This window comes from Lygodium microphyllum, chromosome 3, assembly GCF_053477565.2.
Source record: "Lygodium microphyllum isolate KBCC chromosome 3, Lygodium_microphyllum_v1.1.10, whole genome shotgun sequence".
NCBI classification, from domain to species: domain Eukaryota; kingdom Viridiplantae; phylum Streptophyta; class Polypodiopsida; order Schizaeales; family Lygodiaceae; genus Lygodium; species Lygodium microphyllum.
The window spans coordinates 182,604,649-182,620,653 of NC_141137.1; the positions used below are offsets into that span (position 1 = coordinate 182,604,649).

General features: G+C 40.6%; 1 protein-coding gene across 3 annotated transcripts in view; it reads left to right on the forward strand.

The window, feature by feature from the left end:
* Positions 1–801: 801 nt before the first annotated feature.
* The window catches only part of LOC148039276 (Ypt/Rab-GAP domain of gyp1p superfamily protein), a 40,920-nt gene continuing 25,716 nt past the window's right edge, over positions 802–16,005 (forward strand). The window contains exons 1-10 of one of the 3 annotated variants that reach the window (XM_087675162.1): positions 802–956; positions 1,086–1,429; positions 1,513–1,678; positions 6,334–6,529; positions 9,230–9,300; positions 9,434–9,571; positions 9,675–9,766; positions 10,172–10,443; positions 10,813–10,898; positions 11,101–11,202. In XM_087675162.1, the coding sequence (XP_087531288.1) occupies positions 1,341–1,429; positions 1,513–1,678; positions 6,334–6,529; positions 9,230–9,300; positions 9,434–9,571; positions 9,675–9,766; positions 10,172–10,443; positions 10,813–10,898; positions 11,101–11,202 (1,212 nt within the window). In that variant the 5' untranslated portion in view covers positions 802–956; positions 1,086–1,340. Of the gene's footprint in view, positions 957–979; positions 1,430–1,512; positions 1,679–6,333; positions 6,530–9,229; positions 9,301–9,433; positions 9,572–9,674; positions 9,767–10,171; positions 10,444–10,812; positions 10,899–11,100; positions 11,203–16,005 lie in introns of those variants that run through there. The other 2 variants (XM_087675164.1, XM_087675163.1) reach the window with 2 other exon arrangements.

Genomic DNA, 16,005 nt, shown 5'->3' on the forward strand with positions numbered 1-16,005 from the left:
ACCTTATTGGCCAGCACGTCGTGATTTTAATGATGACATCGTTACAATGAATATATGATGGCATGTGATGATCATCACAATCCACTCATTGGTGAGGTGGTGGCCCATAATATACGCCCATTTAAAAAATGCTCTATAAGAGCACATAGCTTTTATCTTAAAAAGCTAACTTAGGCATTTTACTTAGCCTCTAGGCCCATGGTCATACGCAATCACCAACTTGCAATATCGTATATTCTTTGTTTGTCATCATTGGCATTCATAAGATCTTATTATGCAAGCACTGCCATATACCTTTGCTACTGATAGGTATACTTAATTCCATATCACCAATATTTTGAAGGTATCCTATGTCAAGCCCATATCTTATTAATGTCTCACCATCCTTCATGATAATGTCCTTGCTCTTGGGCCCCAAGTACTCAAATTGCAAGCCTCGAGTGTATCCTTGTATCAAATTGTCTCAACTTTTCAATAATATTCAAACTCCAAGGAAAAACCATACTAATGTAGAAAAACCTCTAGCATTGTCTCAGGAAGCCAAAACTGTCATTGCAAGAACCATCCGATCTCCTGCAGCTACTCATCGTGGCTAAGTCTACGAGTCGGTTTTGTATCGAGAAACTCATTTTCTAGGTCCACACAACATTTCGGAGACCCATGGTAGATACTCATTATGTGGGGCCCCAAATTCTCCACAAAACCCTACTTTTCGTGTACAAAGCAACATTTGTGAGAGAAAAACATCGTTATGGGCAAGGGTGTGCTTTTAAAAAGACCGCGGTGTCCATCTCTTGGCACTCGATTATTGCGTTGGGTAGTGCCCGATGATCAATGGCCGGGTACACGCTCGAATTTTATTTCTTGGACCTTTTGATGTTAAAGATCTCTTTTCTGAAGAGAACAGCGATTCTTCTCCGACGATGATGTGATCTAATCTCAAATGCCTGCTCCAGGTCTCTCTCTCTCTCTCTCTCTCTCTCTCTCTCTCTCTCTCTCTCTCTCTCTCTCTCCCCCATACGCAGTGATCGCAGGTAGGCTAACAATGCGCATTTCCATTGATCGTTTTCACTTTCCGATTGTAGAATCAGATGGCAGCAGATGCTGCACGCGGGGTTCCTCTTCTACTGTTTGAATCGTTACATCCTGGCAGAACCCTGTGCCACACCAATGACTTCAGTCCCACCAGAGATTTAGAAGCATCTTCGCTTCTGCACCGGCAATTGAAGCTGATCAGCAAGCGTTCGTGTGATCGGATGTGACCCTTCGTCAGAGTTCGCCAGCGGTGAATCTATCCTACAGGTGAACTGTACGACTGTCAAGTCATTTCTGTCAAGGAAATGAAGTTTAATGGAGAGAATGATGGCAAAAAGGACAGCAGCTTGAGCCTTGACCGCAGATTCAATCAGACCTTAAAGAGTGTACAAGGGTTAGTTTGACAATGTCTAGCTTCAGCTCGGATGTATCTGTCATGCTTGGCAACTGATGGCTGGCTGTCTGTTCTGTTTTTAGGTTGCTCAGTGGCAGATCATTTCCAGGTAGAGTCTTGCTGAGCAGGAGAACAGAAACTACAGTTGAAAACTCTCAGGCAGCAGAGGCGACTCCGTCAACATCGAGTGCACCAAACACTGACAATGAGCATGCGGTGGACTTGAGCGACAGTTTAAATAATGTGAAGGTGCTTTTGCGTACTCAATCTTTTCCTGTAAAAGTCAGAGGATGTGGCTACTTTCAGCAAAATAATTATGCCAAGACAAATTGGCATCTCAATTTTAATTTAAAGAAAAGACTTGTTTTTGATGCTGAAACACAAACAGGAATGGTTATCTAAATGATTCCAAAGGACTTGGCTAGTAGAAACTTCTACCATCAGAGATAGATGTGCACGAGGATGTGCTTGGGAAAGCTTATGCTATAGCTAAAGGTTTATGCTCTTTAACAAACAAAATCATGGTTGGTAAGTAGAGAGATGCAGCCTAAAACCAATAATATCAAGACGTCTAGAGTTTGTCACTTCCTAGAATCAGTATATTCACCTAAAGCACCCAAAACGGCTTCAATTCTTATACACCATGAACACCTCTAATGTCTCTTTATAATGCATTGTACATGCCTGTGCCAATTACATGTTGGTATCATGACTCTGATTTGCCAGAATCATGCAGGTACCTCCATGTTGGAATCTTTCCTAGTTACATTGAAGCTAACTAGATGTCAGAAGTGACTGAGCTTGTTTGAATTAAAGCTGACTGCATGCCACAGCATCTGACATAGGCAGAGTTATTGCAAAAAAGACCTGGTTGTGGGGTGTACCTAGAGATGGTAAATGTGGGACTTCAATTAAAATGCAAGTATGATTAACTATTTGTCTCGCTCCAAAACAGCATTCTGAGATTTACAGAATAATCTCGAATTTTGAACTTTGTTTTCTGCCACCTTTTCTTCCTCCAGTGCATCTATGAAATGGATACTATTTGCTTGGAAACTTACAGTGAGACATATGAATTTGCTATGGGGGAAAATTGCACAAAAAAAAGAAATCCTCCTAGCATTGAGGCATTGGGGTATAGAGTGTTACACACTTGAGGAGATAAAGGAGTAGCCAAAGAGAGCGTGAAACCAACAAGAGGATCAAAGCTAACCCAAAGGAAAGATAGAGAATCTAGTGAAGAAGAAAGATCCAAATCAAGATTGCTAGGATGAGTAGGATTAGAACCCAAATACACAGTAGATAAGGTTGGGTTGGATATGTCTCGTATATTAAGGATCTAGTCAAAAAGAAAGTTTGCTCTCTTCAATTGGTATACAAGTCAATCATTGGGGTTTCTTGAAGATAACTTTGAGAAGTAGCAAGTATAGTTGTATACATTCTTTTGCTTCTAGAGCCTTCTCTATTAAAATTCACATACTTGTATTGGTTTGGATCTTCGTCATAAGGAGCAACCAAAAGGATCACATGAATGTGCCATCGAGCCTAGTTGAGATGAAGACATTGGGTTTTCAATCGTTTCTAAGATGGTTTGTTCTTTCCTAGTTGAGAGTTGTGCACAATCTCATATGTTGGTTTCCACACCCAAGATGCACCTCTCTAAGGTGACGATTTTGATGATAGTGGGTGCCAAAGAAGATGGAGGAATATGTTGAGAAGAAGATCGATAATGTTTGTTAATGTGTTCTTTGAATTGATATTTGTCCTTCTTCCAACACCTGTTGGGATGAAAAAGAAGCATTTTCTCCACGTCAGGGGCATAGTTCCAACTTAGAGTCTCCTAAGAGGAAGTGGCAAGGTGGGGAATTGGAAGCTTTGAGGATAAAGGTGATTGAGATGTCATGAGTTGGTTCATGTTGCTCTTGCAAAACCTTTCAAGGATGAAATCGTCCTCTAATTCTTGTGTACTGTTGTACCTGTCTTAGCCTAGGGGGAGCCCTTTGATTCTGAATTTCTTTTTGTTGCTCTCAATTCTTTTAGTTTTTTTTTTCTTTACTAAGACTACTTGTGTGAAAAAATGTGCTAAATCGTAGCACGTGGCATAGTAGGTTGGATTTACCAACATTTCACTAGGGCTTGCCCAACTATCCTTGCTATACATTACTTGCCTTTGATGGCTGTTTGCTTGCTTGATGACTACCCGCCACCCCTGCTTGCTACCGGCTATCCATCTAGGAGGTGTATTTTGCTACCCCCTCTTGAAACTTGGATAGAGCTTAAGGCTCTGTGCTCTAGAATGCTGATGTAAATTGGCCCGAGGAACAACTTTGCAGAAGAGATTTGCCAATTTATCCTATGTCTTACAATACTTTACAATGATCGTGTTGTCCAATATCTTCTCTCGAATGTAGTGATATTAGATCTCCATGTGCTTTGTACATGCGCGGAACAGTGGGTTTTGAGCAATGGCTAGGTGACTTTGGTTGTTGCATAGGGTTGTAGTATATCATACCATATATGGTTGTGAGTATAACCAAGCTCATCTGATTGTCTTTGAAGCCACATAGCTTCACACGTGGGAGTCGATGCTCTTTGTATTTTACCTCCATAGAAGATAGGGCCATTGTCAACTACTTACTACTACTACAAGCAATAGCACTTGTACCAAGTAAGAAGCAAGAGCTAGCAGTCAATTGCTAATGATCAATGTTTTTGGCCCAATTAGAGTCAATCCATGTGAAGAACGCCAAGGTGATGTTGTGAACTTGTTGGATAGAATAGGTCTCGGTTGGGTGTGCTTTTGAGGAATCATAAGATCCTTATAGTAGCTTGTCAATGAGTTTTCTTGGGCTCACTCATAAACCCTTAAAGCATATGTACCAAAAAACAAAGATCAAGATGGGTATTAACCAACCAAATCAATGATCAAACTAGCCTTCAACGGCCTCGAAATCTCCATAAGTTGAATCTTCTAGCTTGGATTCATAGGAGTAGAGATGGGATGACAGGTTGTTATCTTGGAAGTGGCCTCCTCCCCCTTGTAGGGTAGAGGAGCTTGCAAATGATGGACAATAGCTAAGGCAGATGGAACTCCATGATGGAGAGAGATGAAAGAGTGAGTGAGAGAGAGAGGACTCTTGCAAGTACACAAATTGAAGTAATAACTTGACAATGATAAGTGAGGTTAAAGTATAATTGATAGGGCTTCAATACATAGGCTAAGGTGTGCATCCACTTGTAAGGTAACTTGTAGTGAAGAACAATAGACATGATGGGCTGATAGGACCCAAAACTCAACCTCCGAAGAGAAGTCACAAGCTCTGTTACTCCATGTTGGAAGGTATATGTAGGCCTAGCCACCAAGCCATGGCTGAAACATCCAAAGCCCTGACCTAGGAAGAACCTATAGATCCTATGTATCATTGGGAATTAAGGGAAAAAGGGGAATCAATGGGTGAGATGGCATGGAGATTTCAACCACCCCAAGAAGGTAAAGGGTGTGTGAAGAACCCTAGGATGAGTAGGGACCTCCTCTAAAGCTGAAGGAATGGGATCCCCCTTTGAAGAAGAAATCAGGGCCCCGCCCCCCTTGGAATCTCCCGTGAAATCCCCCTCGGAGAGAGATAGGGAATCAAGAAAGTCATGCATCACCACCTGCGAAGCATCGAAAGACCAAGGAAATGCTGCTGATGGTACTGAAGAAGGTATTTGGGGCTTCAATGGAATAGAAGCTAGGAAGCTCCCAGATGTGGCTTCTTGAACTTGAGTAGAGGAGGGAGTGGAGGGAGGGCTATCACACAAAATCTCCTTGATGCCCGCATCGGAGTTGCTGTCCGTGGAGCAATCCAAGGGAGGTGAGGAAATGGATAGCTCTTGTGGAGCTAGGGGCGGACAACGGTTAGTGTCTCTCAATGGAGCAGACTGTGGAGCCAAAGAAGAGTACGGAGTCGAATAGAGGCTCATAGGTAGGAGATGACAAGGCATGACAATCATGACTGTTAACAGTTGCATACTGCCACCCTGCCTTGAAGGATATCGCCAGCTTGAGGAAGTTATTGTAAGCTGCTGCCAGGTGCTGTTCCTGCTGTCCAATGTTGCTGTCAAAGGCAGGGTGTGTTTTGATCAATGTTGCCTAAGTTTTGCTGCACTGGCTGACTGCAAGCTGATGTCATCATCTTCTACCTCCACACTTCTTCCATAGGTGCTGATGCCCTTTATGAACCAGGACAGTGCAGTCATCTTGGGTCTCCATGGCGTCACCACCTTCTTGGCTCTCCTCAGTCCCGGTCTTAGAGACATGGAGGCATGAGGTCATTGCACTGTCATTGAATTTCATTCATCATTCTTTTGTTCTCTCTGTTTCTGGGTTCATTCACTGCTAATGTCGGTCGTATACTCTATTGACTCCACTGCGAACCCTACTGTTTTCTTACAAGTAGCATCATATATTTTTTGTTGAATAGAAACATGCATAAGTTGCCCTTTAGTGTTTGGGTGTATGGTCAGTGTTTGGCCTTGTAGGGTCAGGTGTTCGTTGTTAATATGTAGGCAGATTGTTGCCTTGCTGTGGAGGCTTAGACTTCGGAGGAGCAAACTGCTTTGTGGGAGTCCACTATGGAGACCCCTGACTTTAGGGGATGGCCACAGTGAGTGTATGGCACTTTAGGGTTCCTCTGGATGCGAGGGTTTACTGAAATAGAACCCCCTTTTTGTACACACAGTTCAGCCAATGCAAGCTCTGCACTCATTTTGCTTTCTTGTGCAAGAGTTTACTAGTCTGACTTCTTGTAAGACAATACTTTGAATTGAAGTTTTGTGTAAGTTCGGATTAGTTACTTTATGTATGCACTATCTAATCTAAGCATGTAAAATGTTGACATATCACTTGTTTTTCCTGATTTAAGGTGGACAATGGTGGCTCCGATACTACTGAACCATCAGTGGAAAGGTCAGTCCCTTCATCACAGTCAGGATCGGATGTTGAGTCAAAGGTCCCTTCATCAAAGCGACCATTAAGGCTTTCATCAGGAGGGAGAGCTACAGATAGTGCACGCATAGCAAAATTCAGAAAAGAGTTGTCGTCTCCTGTGGTTAATCTAGGTAAGCAATACTTTTGGCTTTTGAATTGAATCACAAAACCACATTGTCTTAAGTTGTTCTTTTGATTTGCTTGTTTAGGGATGGAAACCAAGCAAGAGTTCTTAATAGGAGTTCTGCACTTTGCTTGGCTATAATTATATTTTCCCATTCGTCCATGAACAGTAGCTTGCTATTGTTTTAGATGGTCGAGACTGATCAGCATGATTCAGGTTTTCTTACTTTGCACGCCTAAGCTCGTCAAATGGTCATTACAATTGAGGAACTGTAAGCTTATTCTTTAATCTATCTTTACCACTTAAATATGTGTGATTGTAAATCACTTTACAAGGCACAGCTATGAGAAGGTCACCAAAAGTGGTGAAAACAAATACCTTGTCAATTAGCTGACTGCTTTGAGGAGGATTCAATCTATATAATGTTGTGCATAAAGACCATGGTGGTTGTCTATGGTGCCATTGATAGCTAAGCTCTCCTGTAATTGATCTTCACATAGATGGAAACACAAGATGTATCCTACTGTGCAGAATAAATTGCCCTAAACGTTTCCCATTAGCCTCATAGAGTATGGATGGCCATCATAGTCTTGATGGTGGAAACCAGGACTTTTATATGTGGCAAGGTGATGGCACCAATGATCTGCACTCAGCTTGGAATATTGATAAAGATTGATGTGCCAAAACCAATTGGGTGGTTGGATGCGCTGAAAGGGGGGTAGCTGCCAAGAATGTTCCTTATTGATCTACGTGTCTTATTGTTCGGTATGCTAGGAAAAAACTTGATGAGGAGAAGAAGAAAAATATCACACATTGTGTTGATCTTGGGGCACCATGCAAATCAACGCCATGAAGAGGACCGGCAACCCTTGTTGGTGTAGGCAATCTTTTCACAATCATCAGAAAAGGGAAACATGCTATTATGTATTTACAAAGCAAGAAGGAAAAAATCAAATGTCATTATGGTTCAAAACACTTCAAGGCACCAGGCTCTATTTCATAGGTGAATTTGCACTGTCGTGAATGTCTCCAATTTAGCAATCTGTTGCCTACCATAGTTCATGGGGGTGAAGTGAGAGAGAATGTTGGTCCTCCTCTTTCAAGAAGAGACTGCGTGTGTCTATAGGCAATTGTGCCAGAGATAAAGAGTGTTTCCCTTTGAAGCCTTTGTACCTGGTATAAAGTACAGGCCTCACTTTCTTATTGTGCAGCACAAAGTGTATCATCCACCTTTGTACCTGACTATGCACTCCCTGGGCATCCCAGGAAACCCTAATATTTTTTACAAGTCTCTCTTTCCTTGGTTCAGTTGTCAATGCTCCAACTGGAGTTCTCCATCATTGCGTTGGTCAGTCCCATAAGAAATGGCTGGCTTCTGAACGTGAATTCTCCATCTCGCTACTTGTTTCACCTCTTTATTTTATTGCCTGCCATTGCTCCAAAGGAAGCAGCCTAGCCGCCAAGAGGCTAGCAGCCTGCCTGCCATGTTCTGTATCAGTCCCTTTTTCACTTAGGGCCAGATGGACCTCCATCATTGTTGCTTTGGTAATTTCCATGAGCAATGGCTGGTGTCTGAACATGACTCATCCATATCTTGCTACTTGTTCCATTTCTTCATTTTGTTGCCTATAGGCTATGATGCTTGAAAGGAAGCAGCCTAGCAGCCAAGAGGCTAGCTTGCCTTTGTAACTCCACCCTCAAGTGGACCCTCCACAAAGATCCCAATCTAAGCATGCATGGCCTGCGTTATCGCCGTTGTTTGGGTCCTTCATCCTTTTGCTGGAGGCCCCTTTGCCAACCTGAAATGAAGAAGATGATTGCTCCATTGTCTGTTGAATGGCGTTGATAGGAAAGCAAGCTGAACAGCAGCAAAAATACAATTTTGTGTTTAGTCTGGACTTCAAGCACATATTGTACAGAAAAATTGACAGACTCTAATACCAAATGGAAACTTGTAGTCACTATCAGAGTGGAAGAGGGGAGAAACTTTAAGCTGAGATAAGGATGGTGCGGTCTTAAACCCAAACACATGATACAAGGTATGAGGAGTTCGCATAGCTTTTGCACATTGTCAATGAGACCAGCCTATGGAAAAAGAAGCACCTTCAAAGTTAGCTGAATGATTGTTAATGGGCCAATCTGGTTGGATTCTCATCCAGTTGGGTAGCCTCTGTTTTTGTCAGGTCACAATGTGCATACTAGGCGACTATGCTGCTACTCTGTATGTCCTTTGATTCCTGTAGGATCTTCCAGGCATTTATCATCCTGGCATCTTTTTATGGCCACTATTCAAGGGTTTACCTCACATGAACAGGATCAGGATGCATCTGTCAGGTTCACATGTATAGAGGTAGGTGGATCACAATTATATGTAATAGGTATATTTCCAAAGGAATGCCATACAAAATAAAATGAACTAAAAGGTCACCCAGTCCCTTGATTATGTGGTCGAATATTCTCATCTGCCTCAAACTGAAGCTCTGATTGCTGCTTTTCCTATTAGGTCTTTTACAATTCATGTGGGAGAAAGAGAGAGGCAGTGCTATACACTTTTTTAAAACGAAAGCATTTTTAGTTGTTTATTAAGCTGAAGGCTCTATTTGGTTGCAAATGAAATGCGTGAAACAGATTTTTCACACCTTAGTGGCATAATGGTTTTTTAAGTTTTTTGTCTATATTATATCATGCTATTCTTTTGTGTGTCTAGATTCCTTGAGAGAACTTGCATGGAGTGGTGTTCCATCTGACATGAGACCTGTGGTCTGGCGCCTTTTATTGGTAAGTACATTAGGTGTTAAACAACTTTTGGTGTTTTTGTTAACTTTGAAATCCAGAGTTCGAAAATTACATTGATTAACTCCTATGAGCTGATGTCGGTTTCATCCACATGAGTGTTTGTATAAAAGTGCAGGGCTATGCACCTCCAAACTCAGATAGAAGGGAAGGTGTTCTGACAAGAAAACGACTTGAATATGTAGACTGTGTTGCACAATATTATGACATTCCAGATGGAGATAGAACAGAAGAGGAATTGCATACACTTCGGCAGGTAGTTAGCTTGTTGTTTGGTATGCAAATTATTTCCTTTTATTTCTTTTACAAGGTGTAGGTTATTGCATTTGCTTCTCAAGGAATGTACAACTTGGTTGCAGATATCTGTAGATTGTCCAAGAACAGTCCCAGATGTGGCTTTCTTTCACCAACCTGTGATTCAAGCCTGCTTAGAGCGGATTTTATATGTCTGGTTGGTGTCCAATTGCCACCTTTGTACTCTTCAGATTTCAAAGAAAGAGAATGCAAAGTTTTCTCCCATTTTTCTGTTTCTTTAAGGGCATGGAAATTTTAAGCATTAGCTGGCTTGTGATGAATCATGCTGAATATCAAACTGTCCCTGTGTCAAGAGGCTTTAATGTCTTGTTATTACTCCACTCTGCAAGTTTTGGGACTGTTTCTCTTTAGTATGTCTGTGAAATTATGTAGCATTTTAAGATTGTTTGATTTGCAGTGCATTGTCTAGTCTGGTAATTGTTCTGGTCTTTTGTCTCTTGGCACTCTTGATTTCATGCAGCTGGAAAATGCATAGATAGTATGTCTCAAGTAGAAAGTTTATCATGGTACTGGTTGACATCCGATGGGTTGTTGAATCTAGGGCCATTCGTCATCCAGCTAGTGGGTATGTTCAAGGTATCAATGACCTTGCCACACCTTTCTTGGTGGTGTTCTTATCAGAACATTTGGAGGGCGAAATGGAAGATTGGGTTGTATCCAAATTGTCTCCAGTAAAACTATCTAATGTGGAGGCAGATAGCTACTGGTGCCTGTCCAAGCTGCTGGATGGAATTCAAGATCATTACACATTTGCACAGCCAGGCATCCAACGTCTTGTGTTCAGACTAAAGGAGCTAGTGCGGCGCATTGATGGTTGGTCCATATGTGCATTACAGCTCCTGCTTTTTTGTTTTTGTAAAGTTTAACCATGTCGTGCTGGATAATTTCATGATACAGAATGCTAGGCTTTTAGGGGGGATTGTTATTCTCATGTTATATGACATATGTAAGATTCACTTGGTTTTAGTTGCCTAATGATGAAAATGTGGAAGTGCTATGGTTGTTAAAAGGCATTTTTTGGTGTTGGTGGACTGCATTTACTTATTCTACCTAGTTTTCAAAATTACAGCTTGGACAGCTGCATGATTGTGGACTAAAGAAGCTGTGCTATAAGTAAATTCTTTGCATTTTTTGAGCTGAGCTCATACATTTTTGTGACCTATGGTATTGTCCTGATATCAGAACCTGTGTCCAAACATATGGAAAGACAAGGACTTGAGTTTCTGCAATTTGCATTTCGATGGTTCAACTGTCTATTGATTCGTGAGGTATGAAGATTCATGGAGTTTCTGGATTGGACTGATAAGCTGTTCATTTCTGTGTGATGGTTAAAACTCTATCAAAATGGATGTGCACGTGCTAATCAGATGCTTGTTAATGTGGTTAATGATAAATCTGTCAGAAATCCCCACAAAGCATCTATGCTAGTAGCAAAATTTTAATGACATTGTTTATATTGCTGGATAGCAGATTCCTTTCCTTCTTGTGACACGCTTATGGGACACTTACTTAGCTGAAGGAGATAAATTCCCTGATTTTCTCGTGTATGCTTCTGCCAGTTTTCTTTTGACGGTACGTCAAACGTTCAATATGATGATTCTATTTGCACCCTTGTATGCTCTTGCTTCTTGTTTTGCATAGGTGTGGTTAAAGCAGATGCCTGTGCTCGCTGCTTTATTTGTTGGGATACATAGTTGGACTCATTTTGTAATGGTGGCATACATTTACTTTTTGTTTGAGTTTGAAAGCAATTGGTCTCAATTTTAGTACTGGCTTACACTTCTCCTTGTGGAGATTTTTCATGCCAAGCATTTTAAAAAGCCCTTCCTAAGAAAGGAGTGGAGTCCTTGAACCTATCACCTTGAGAGGGAAGTTACTAGTTAGAAGTTGTCAATTTTTAACATGTATTGATCTTATTTCAAGTTGTAACAGAAGCTTGTGTGTTGTCCTTGCCTAACAAGTTATAGGCAGATTCAGAGTGTGCTATCATAACAATCATGGATTGTTTGATGTAAATAACTACTTTAATGTATACACAAAGGAGTCAAGTCCATTCCCGGAGAACCACTTAGAATGAATTTCCAAACAAACAGAATTAACTTATAACATAATATTTACTAGAGGAAAGCTGCCACGAGGACATGAACTTTTATTGCTTTGCTTAATATTTGATTAAAAGCTAATCAAATGTACTAGTGTTGCTTGCACATGTGAGATATAAGTTAATTATTTCAGTGTGGGACCCAAGACCCCAAGATATTAGTTGGTACCAAAGGTAAAAGTTATAATAAGTTATGCTTGATAGGTACTATGTGGTACCCGATGTCAGATTTGAGGCTAGACCAATTTATTGGCAACTAATATCAATGGTAACATTAGAGACTAGGTATCAATTAATTAACTAATCCAAGTCTAAGGGCCAATAACTACTCAAGAATACTTGGAATACTTGGAAGAGAAATTGGCCTAGCCTTTTTCATTATTGGTTAATGAAATTAAAAATTTAAGCACTAAAATAACTCTTAAATTAACTTTTAGAATTAATACTTTAAAAATTAACTTAATAAGATAGATAATTTGAAAAATGGGATTAGAAGGTTGCCATTTGGCAAAACTTACCCATGTAGATGGAAAAAACGTTTTTAAGGGTTGGTGGAAGTCTATTCTAGCCATTGTGAGAGAGAAGGCTATTAGAGAGCAAAGAGAGACTGCTAATGTGATTTGCAACCACTAGGGATCAATCCTATTGTCATGAGAACATGTATTTTTGAAACCTCATTGAATATGTAGATTAATTTTTAATCACATGGTTAAGTAAATACTGCAAAGGTGAGGTGTAACTGGGGTTAGAGTAATTTTACACGCTTGGTACATGTTCGAAAGTGATATCCAAAGCATCAAAGAAAAGTGACCGTTTAAGCAATATTTTATTCTTGATCTCATTCGGGGTATTCTTTGTTAAATATCCTAAAACATGCTTCAAATTGGTACGAATTGTGAAAGGGACAAATTCGATGAAGAATCTAGAGGCTTTGATGGCCTTTATCATTGCCAAGATTTTTCTTTGGTAAGAGGGATAATTCTTTTGCGTATTGGAGAATATACCTAAGGCATATTTGCAGGGATATAATATTGAAGATTCTTCTTCACATAAGCATGCTTCCCATCCGGAATCGGAAGTATTCGTATACAAAATAAGGGAAAGGCCAGTTGGCAATCTTAATGGTGGAAGATTTTTAATTATTTTTTTAATGTTTTGAACTACCAGTGTGTGGATATCTTGCCAATGAAAATTATCCTTACGAAGTAAGGGATATAATTTCTTAGAATAAAAGGCAATATTCGGAGTCGAGGAATTTATCCAATTCAAGAAACCTAAGAATTGCTGTAGTTGCTTAACATTGGCTAAATTGTCTGGCATACCAAGGATTTTCATCTGTACATGATCTTGCAGTTTGATTTGTCCTTGGTTGATTTCAATTGCCAAAAATTCTATGGAGGTTTGGAACATAAGTGATTTTGTTGGGGACAACCATTTCAGAGTCTTCCACTGCCTTGGCAAACTGTGAGAGGTGGTCCAAGTGGTCTTGGACTGTATTTGAAAATACAAGAATATTATCTATATATGTTAAACAAAAAGGAAACTTGCCGAACACAAAATCTATCCATTCCTGGAATTTGGTTGGGACAATTTTGATTCCGAAGGAGAGGACGGTCCACTGGTAGTGTCCCTGTGGAACATAGAAGGCGATTTTGTACCTATCTTCTTCTTTGATAGGTAGCTGCCAGATTGCCTCTAACACATCATCTAATTTATTACTTACTAGTTCTCCTAGTAGCAGCTCAAAAAATATCTGTACAGGGTCAGCGTGCTGTACTATAGCCATTTTCACCTGTGGATGGATTGAAACCCACCACTGCTTTAGACCGCCAACAAAACCATGTGTCACGGCATTGGGAAAGAACCGACCTTCTCAGGGACTCCTATTTTCTTGTACAAGTTGTTGTAAGAAGGTTTGGATGATGAAGTAGTACTTGTGGCATTAAGTGGCACAGTCATATTGACTGTAGACAAAATTGGCTCTTGCTTACTTACATGGTGACGATGGTGATGATGATGATGATGAGCATTCATCTGTGCTTTGAGCATTGATGTAGGGGATGTTTACATCCTGTGTGGGTTGATTGGAGCAAAGGTTTCTTCTATAATACTATCTCCATCCTCATCTGATGAAGATAAAGTGTATGCTGCATTTTGTTGAAAGGCTGCTTGGTCATAGAAGTACCATGCAGGGAGTTCCATTGAAGGCATATTTGGGGATGTTGGTCTATGCTTTCTTCCATGTATCTTGAATTTAGTTTGCTTTGCACATGCCTAGTGAGTTCATCTTTGTTTTTATCTTCAGGGTCAACACAAAGGGGCATCTGATCTAAAACTCTGTTTTCTTCTCTTTGTCCTTTTAAACAATCAAGATCAAAATTGTCAATTTCATCAAAGGCACTTATATAATCATTCTCTGACTAGTCAGGAAACATGAACTCTAAATACTCAGCTAGATCTGTAGCTATGTGTCCAGGTTGAAGGGGCTTTTGGAAATAGCCTACAGGTGTAGACTAATGCAGCCAGAAACCAGTAGCTTGGTTTTGTATGTCTTCTAAGTTCTACCATTGGGTAGTAAATATCTTGTATTTCTTGCAAAAGGTTACCTGCATTGTCTTCTTCTAATTCTTCATAGCACTAAAGATCCTTTTCAGGTAGAGGTGGTGTAATTGGATCATTGGTGGATTTGGATGTTCCTTCTCCTGTAGAAATTATCTCTTTCTCCTTTCCTTTTGAGGAAATCTGGTGCATATTCAATGTGCCAGAAGAGGAAGAAGAGAAATGAGATGTCCAGCCTTTTTGCAGTCTCTTATTAGAGAAATTGGACGAGTCTGTCACATTACTTGATGTAGGGAGCAGTGATGAAGAAACATTGGCTGATATCATAGGGGTTGATCTTGGTATCATAATTTTTTGTATTTGTTGACAGAGGGTAAGAAGTTGATCTGAAATCTGTTGCAAAGATTCCATATTCTCTATGAGACCTGTCAATTCAAGGTGTGTCCAATTCACGGCGTGGATTTCTTCTGTCCAAGAATTAGTCCTATGGACGTAGATATGGTGCTACCTTGTATTGGTTGTGCAAAGGCGAAGTGGAAGTAGATAGAGAGAGAGAGCTGTGAGCTGAGAGCAAACACAGTGATTGAGAAGTTCAATGACCCAGAGTATTTGACAGTGATAGAGTGAGAGTGAGTCGTTGGATGGGTGTGTACCAGTGTGGTACACACAAAGAATGAAAGAATGTATTTATACTTAGGGTACGGTACACTTACACCCTTTAGGATAGGTTCACATGTGTGAAGTAATATATACACATGAGAGTGTGTAAAGGGCCTTTACACCCAACAACCTCCCACTTAAAGTTCCTTAGTGAACCTTTAAGCAACTCCCACAAGTCTAATGCAATGCTCATGTGGAGCCTTTGTGAGAGTTCTATTGAGAACATCTATAGGGTTATCTTGTGATTTGATCTTAGTCAAGGGTGACTAGACCATTATCCAGAACCTGTCTGATAAAATGATACTGAACATCAATATGTTTGGTACGTGCATGAAACATGGCATTCTTAGCCAGGCATACAACGCTCTGGCTATCACATCTAAGTATAGGTGTTTTGGTGGGCAGCCCAAAATCCTTGACTAAACGACCAAGCCAAACTGCTTCTTTTGAAGCCTCAGCGGCTGAAATATATTCAGCTTTAGTGGTAGAGAGTGCTACTATTTTTTGCAATCTAGAGCACCAAGAAACCGCCCCACTCGTCAAGGTAAAGATATACCCGCTAGTAGATTTGCGAGTATCCAAGTCACCTGCCATGTCTGCATCACAATACCCTTGCAGATCCAACGTACCCTTGCCATAGCAAATACATTTTCTTTGTGTGTCCTTAAGGTACCGTAAGATACATTTCACTGCTTCCCAATGTGCTTTGCCGGGATTTGACATGAACTTGCTTGGCATTCTTGCTAAGGCTGCTGCTAAACCCTAATATATGATGCAGATTAGGGTTTACAGTAGAGAAATCTGAAATTTCTCCGCCTCTGGTGATCTCAATGCTGCAATCTTTGGAGCAAGGTTGGGAGATGAGAGAGAATGCTAAGGAGAGAGAAAATTCAAACTTTCTTTGCGAAAAACTGAAGAAAATCAATCATTTACTGCTGCTGCCCTATCTCAACAGCCTGTAGATGTTGTCACGTGCTGTTGATTGGTCTTCTTATGCCCTTGACTGCCTCAGAAGGTCCTCCAATGGCTGCAACAGCCTGTAGATGTTGTCACTT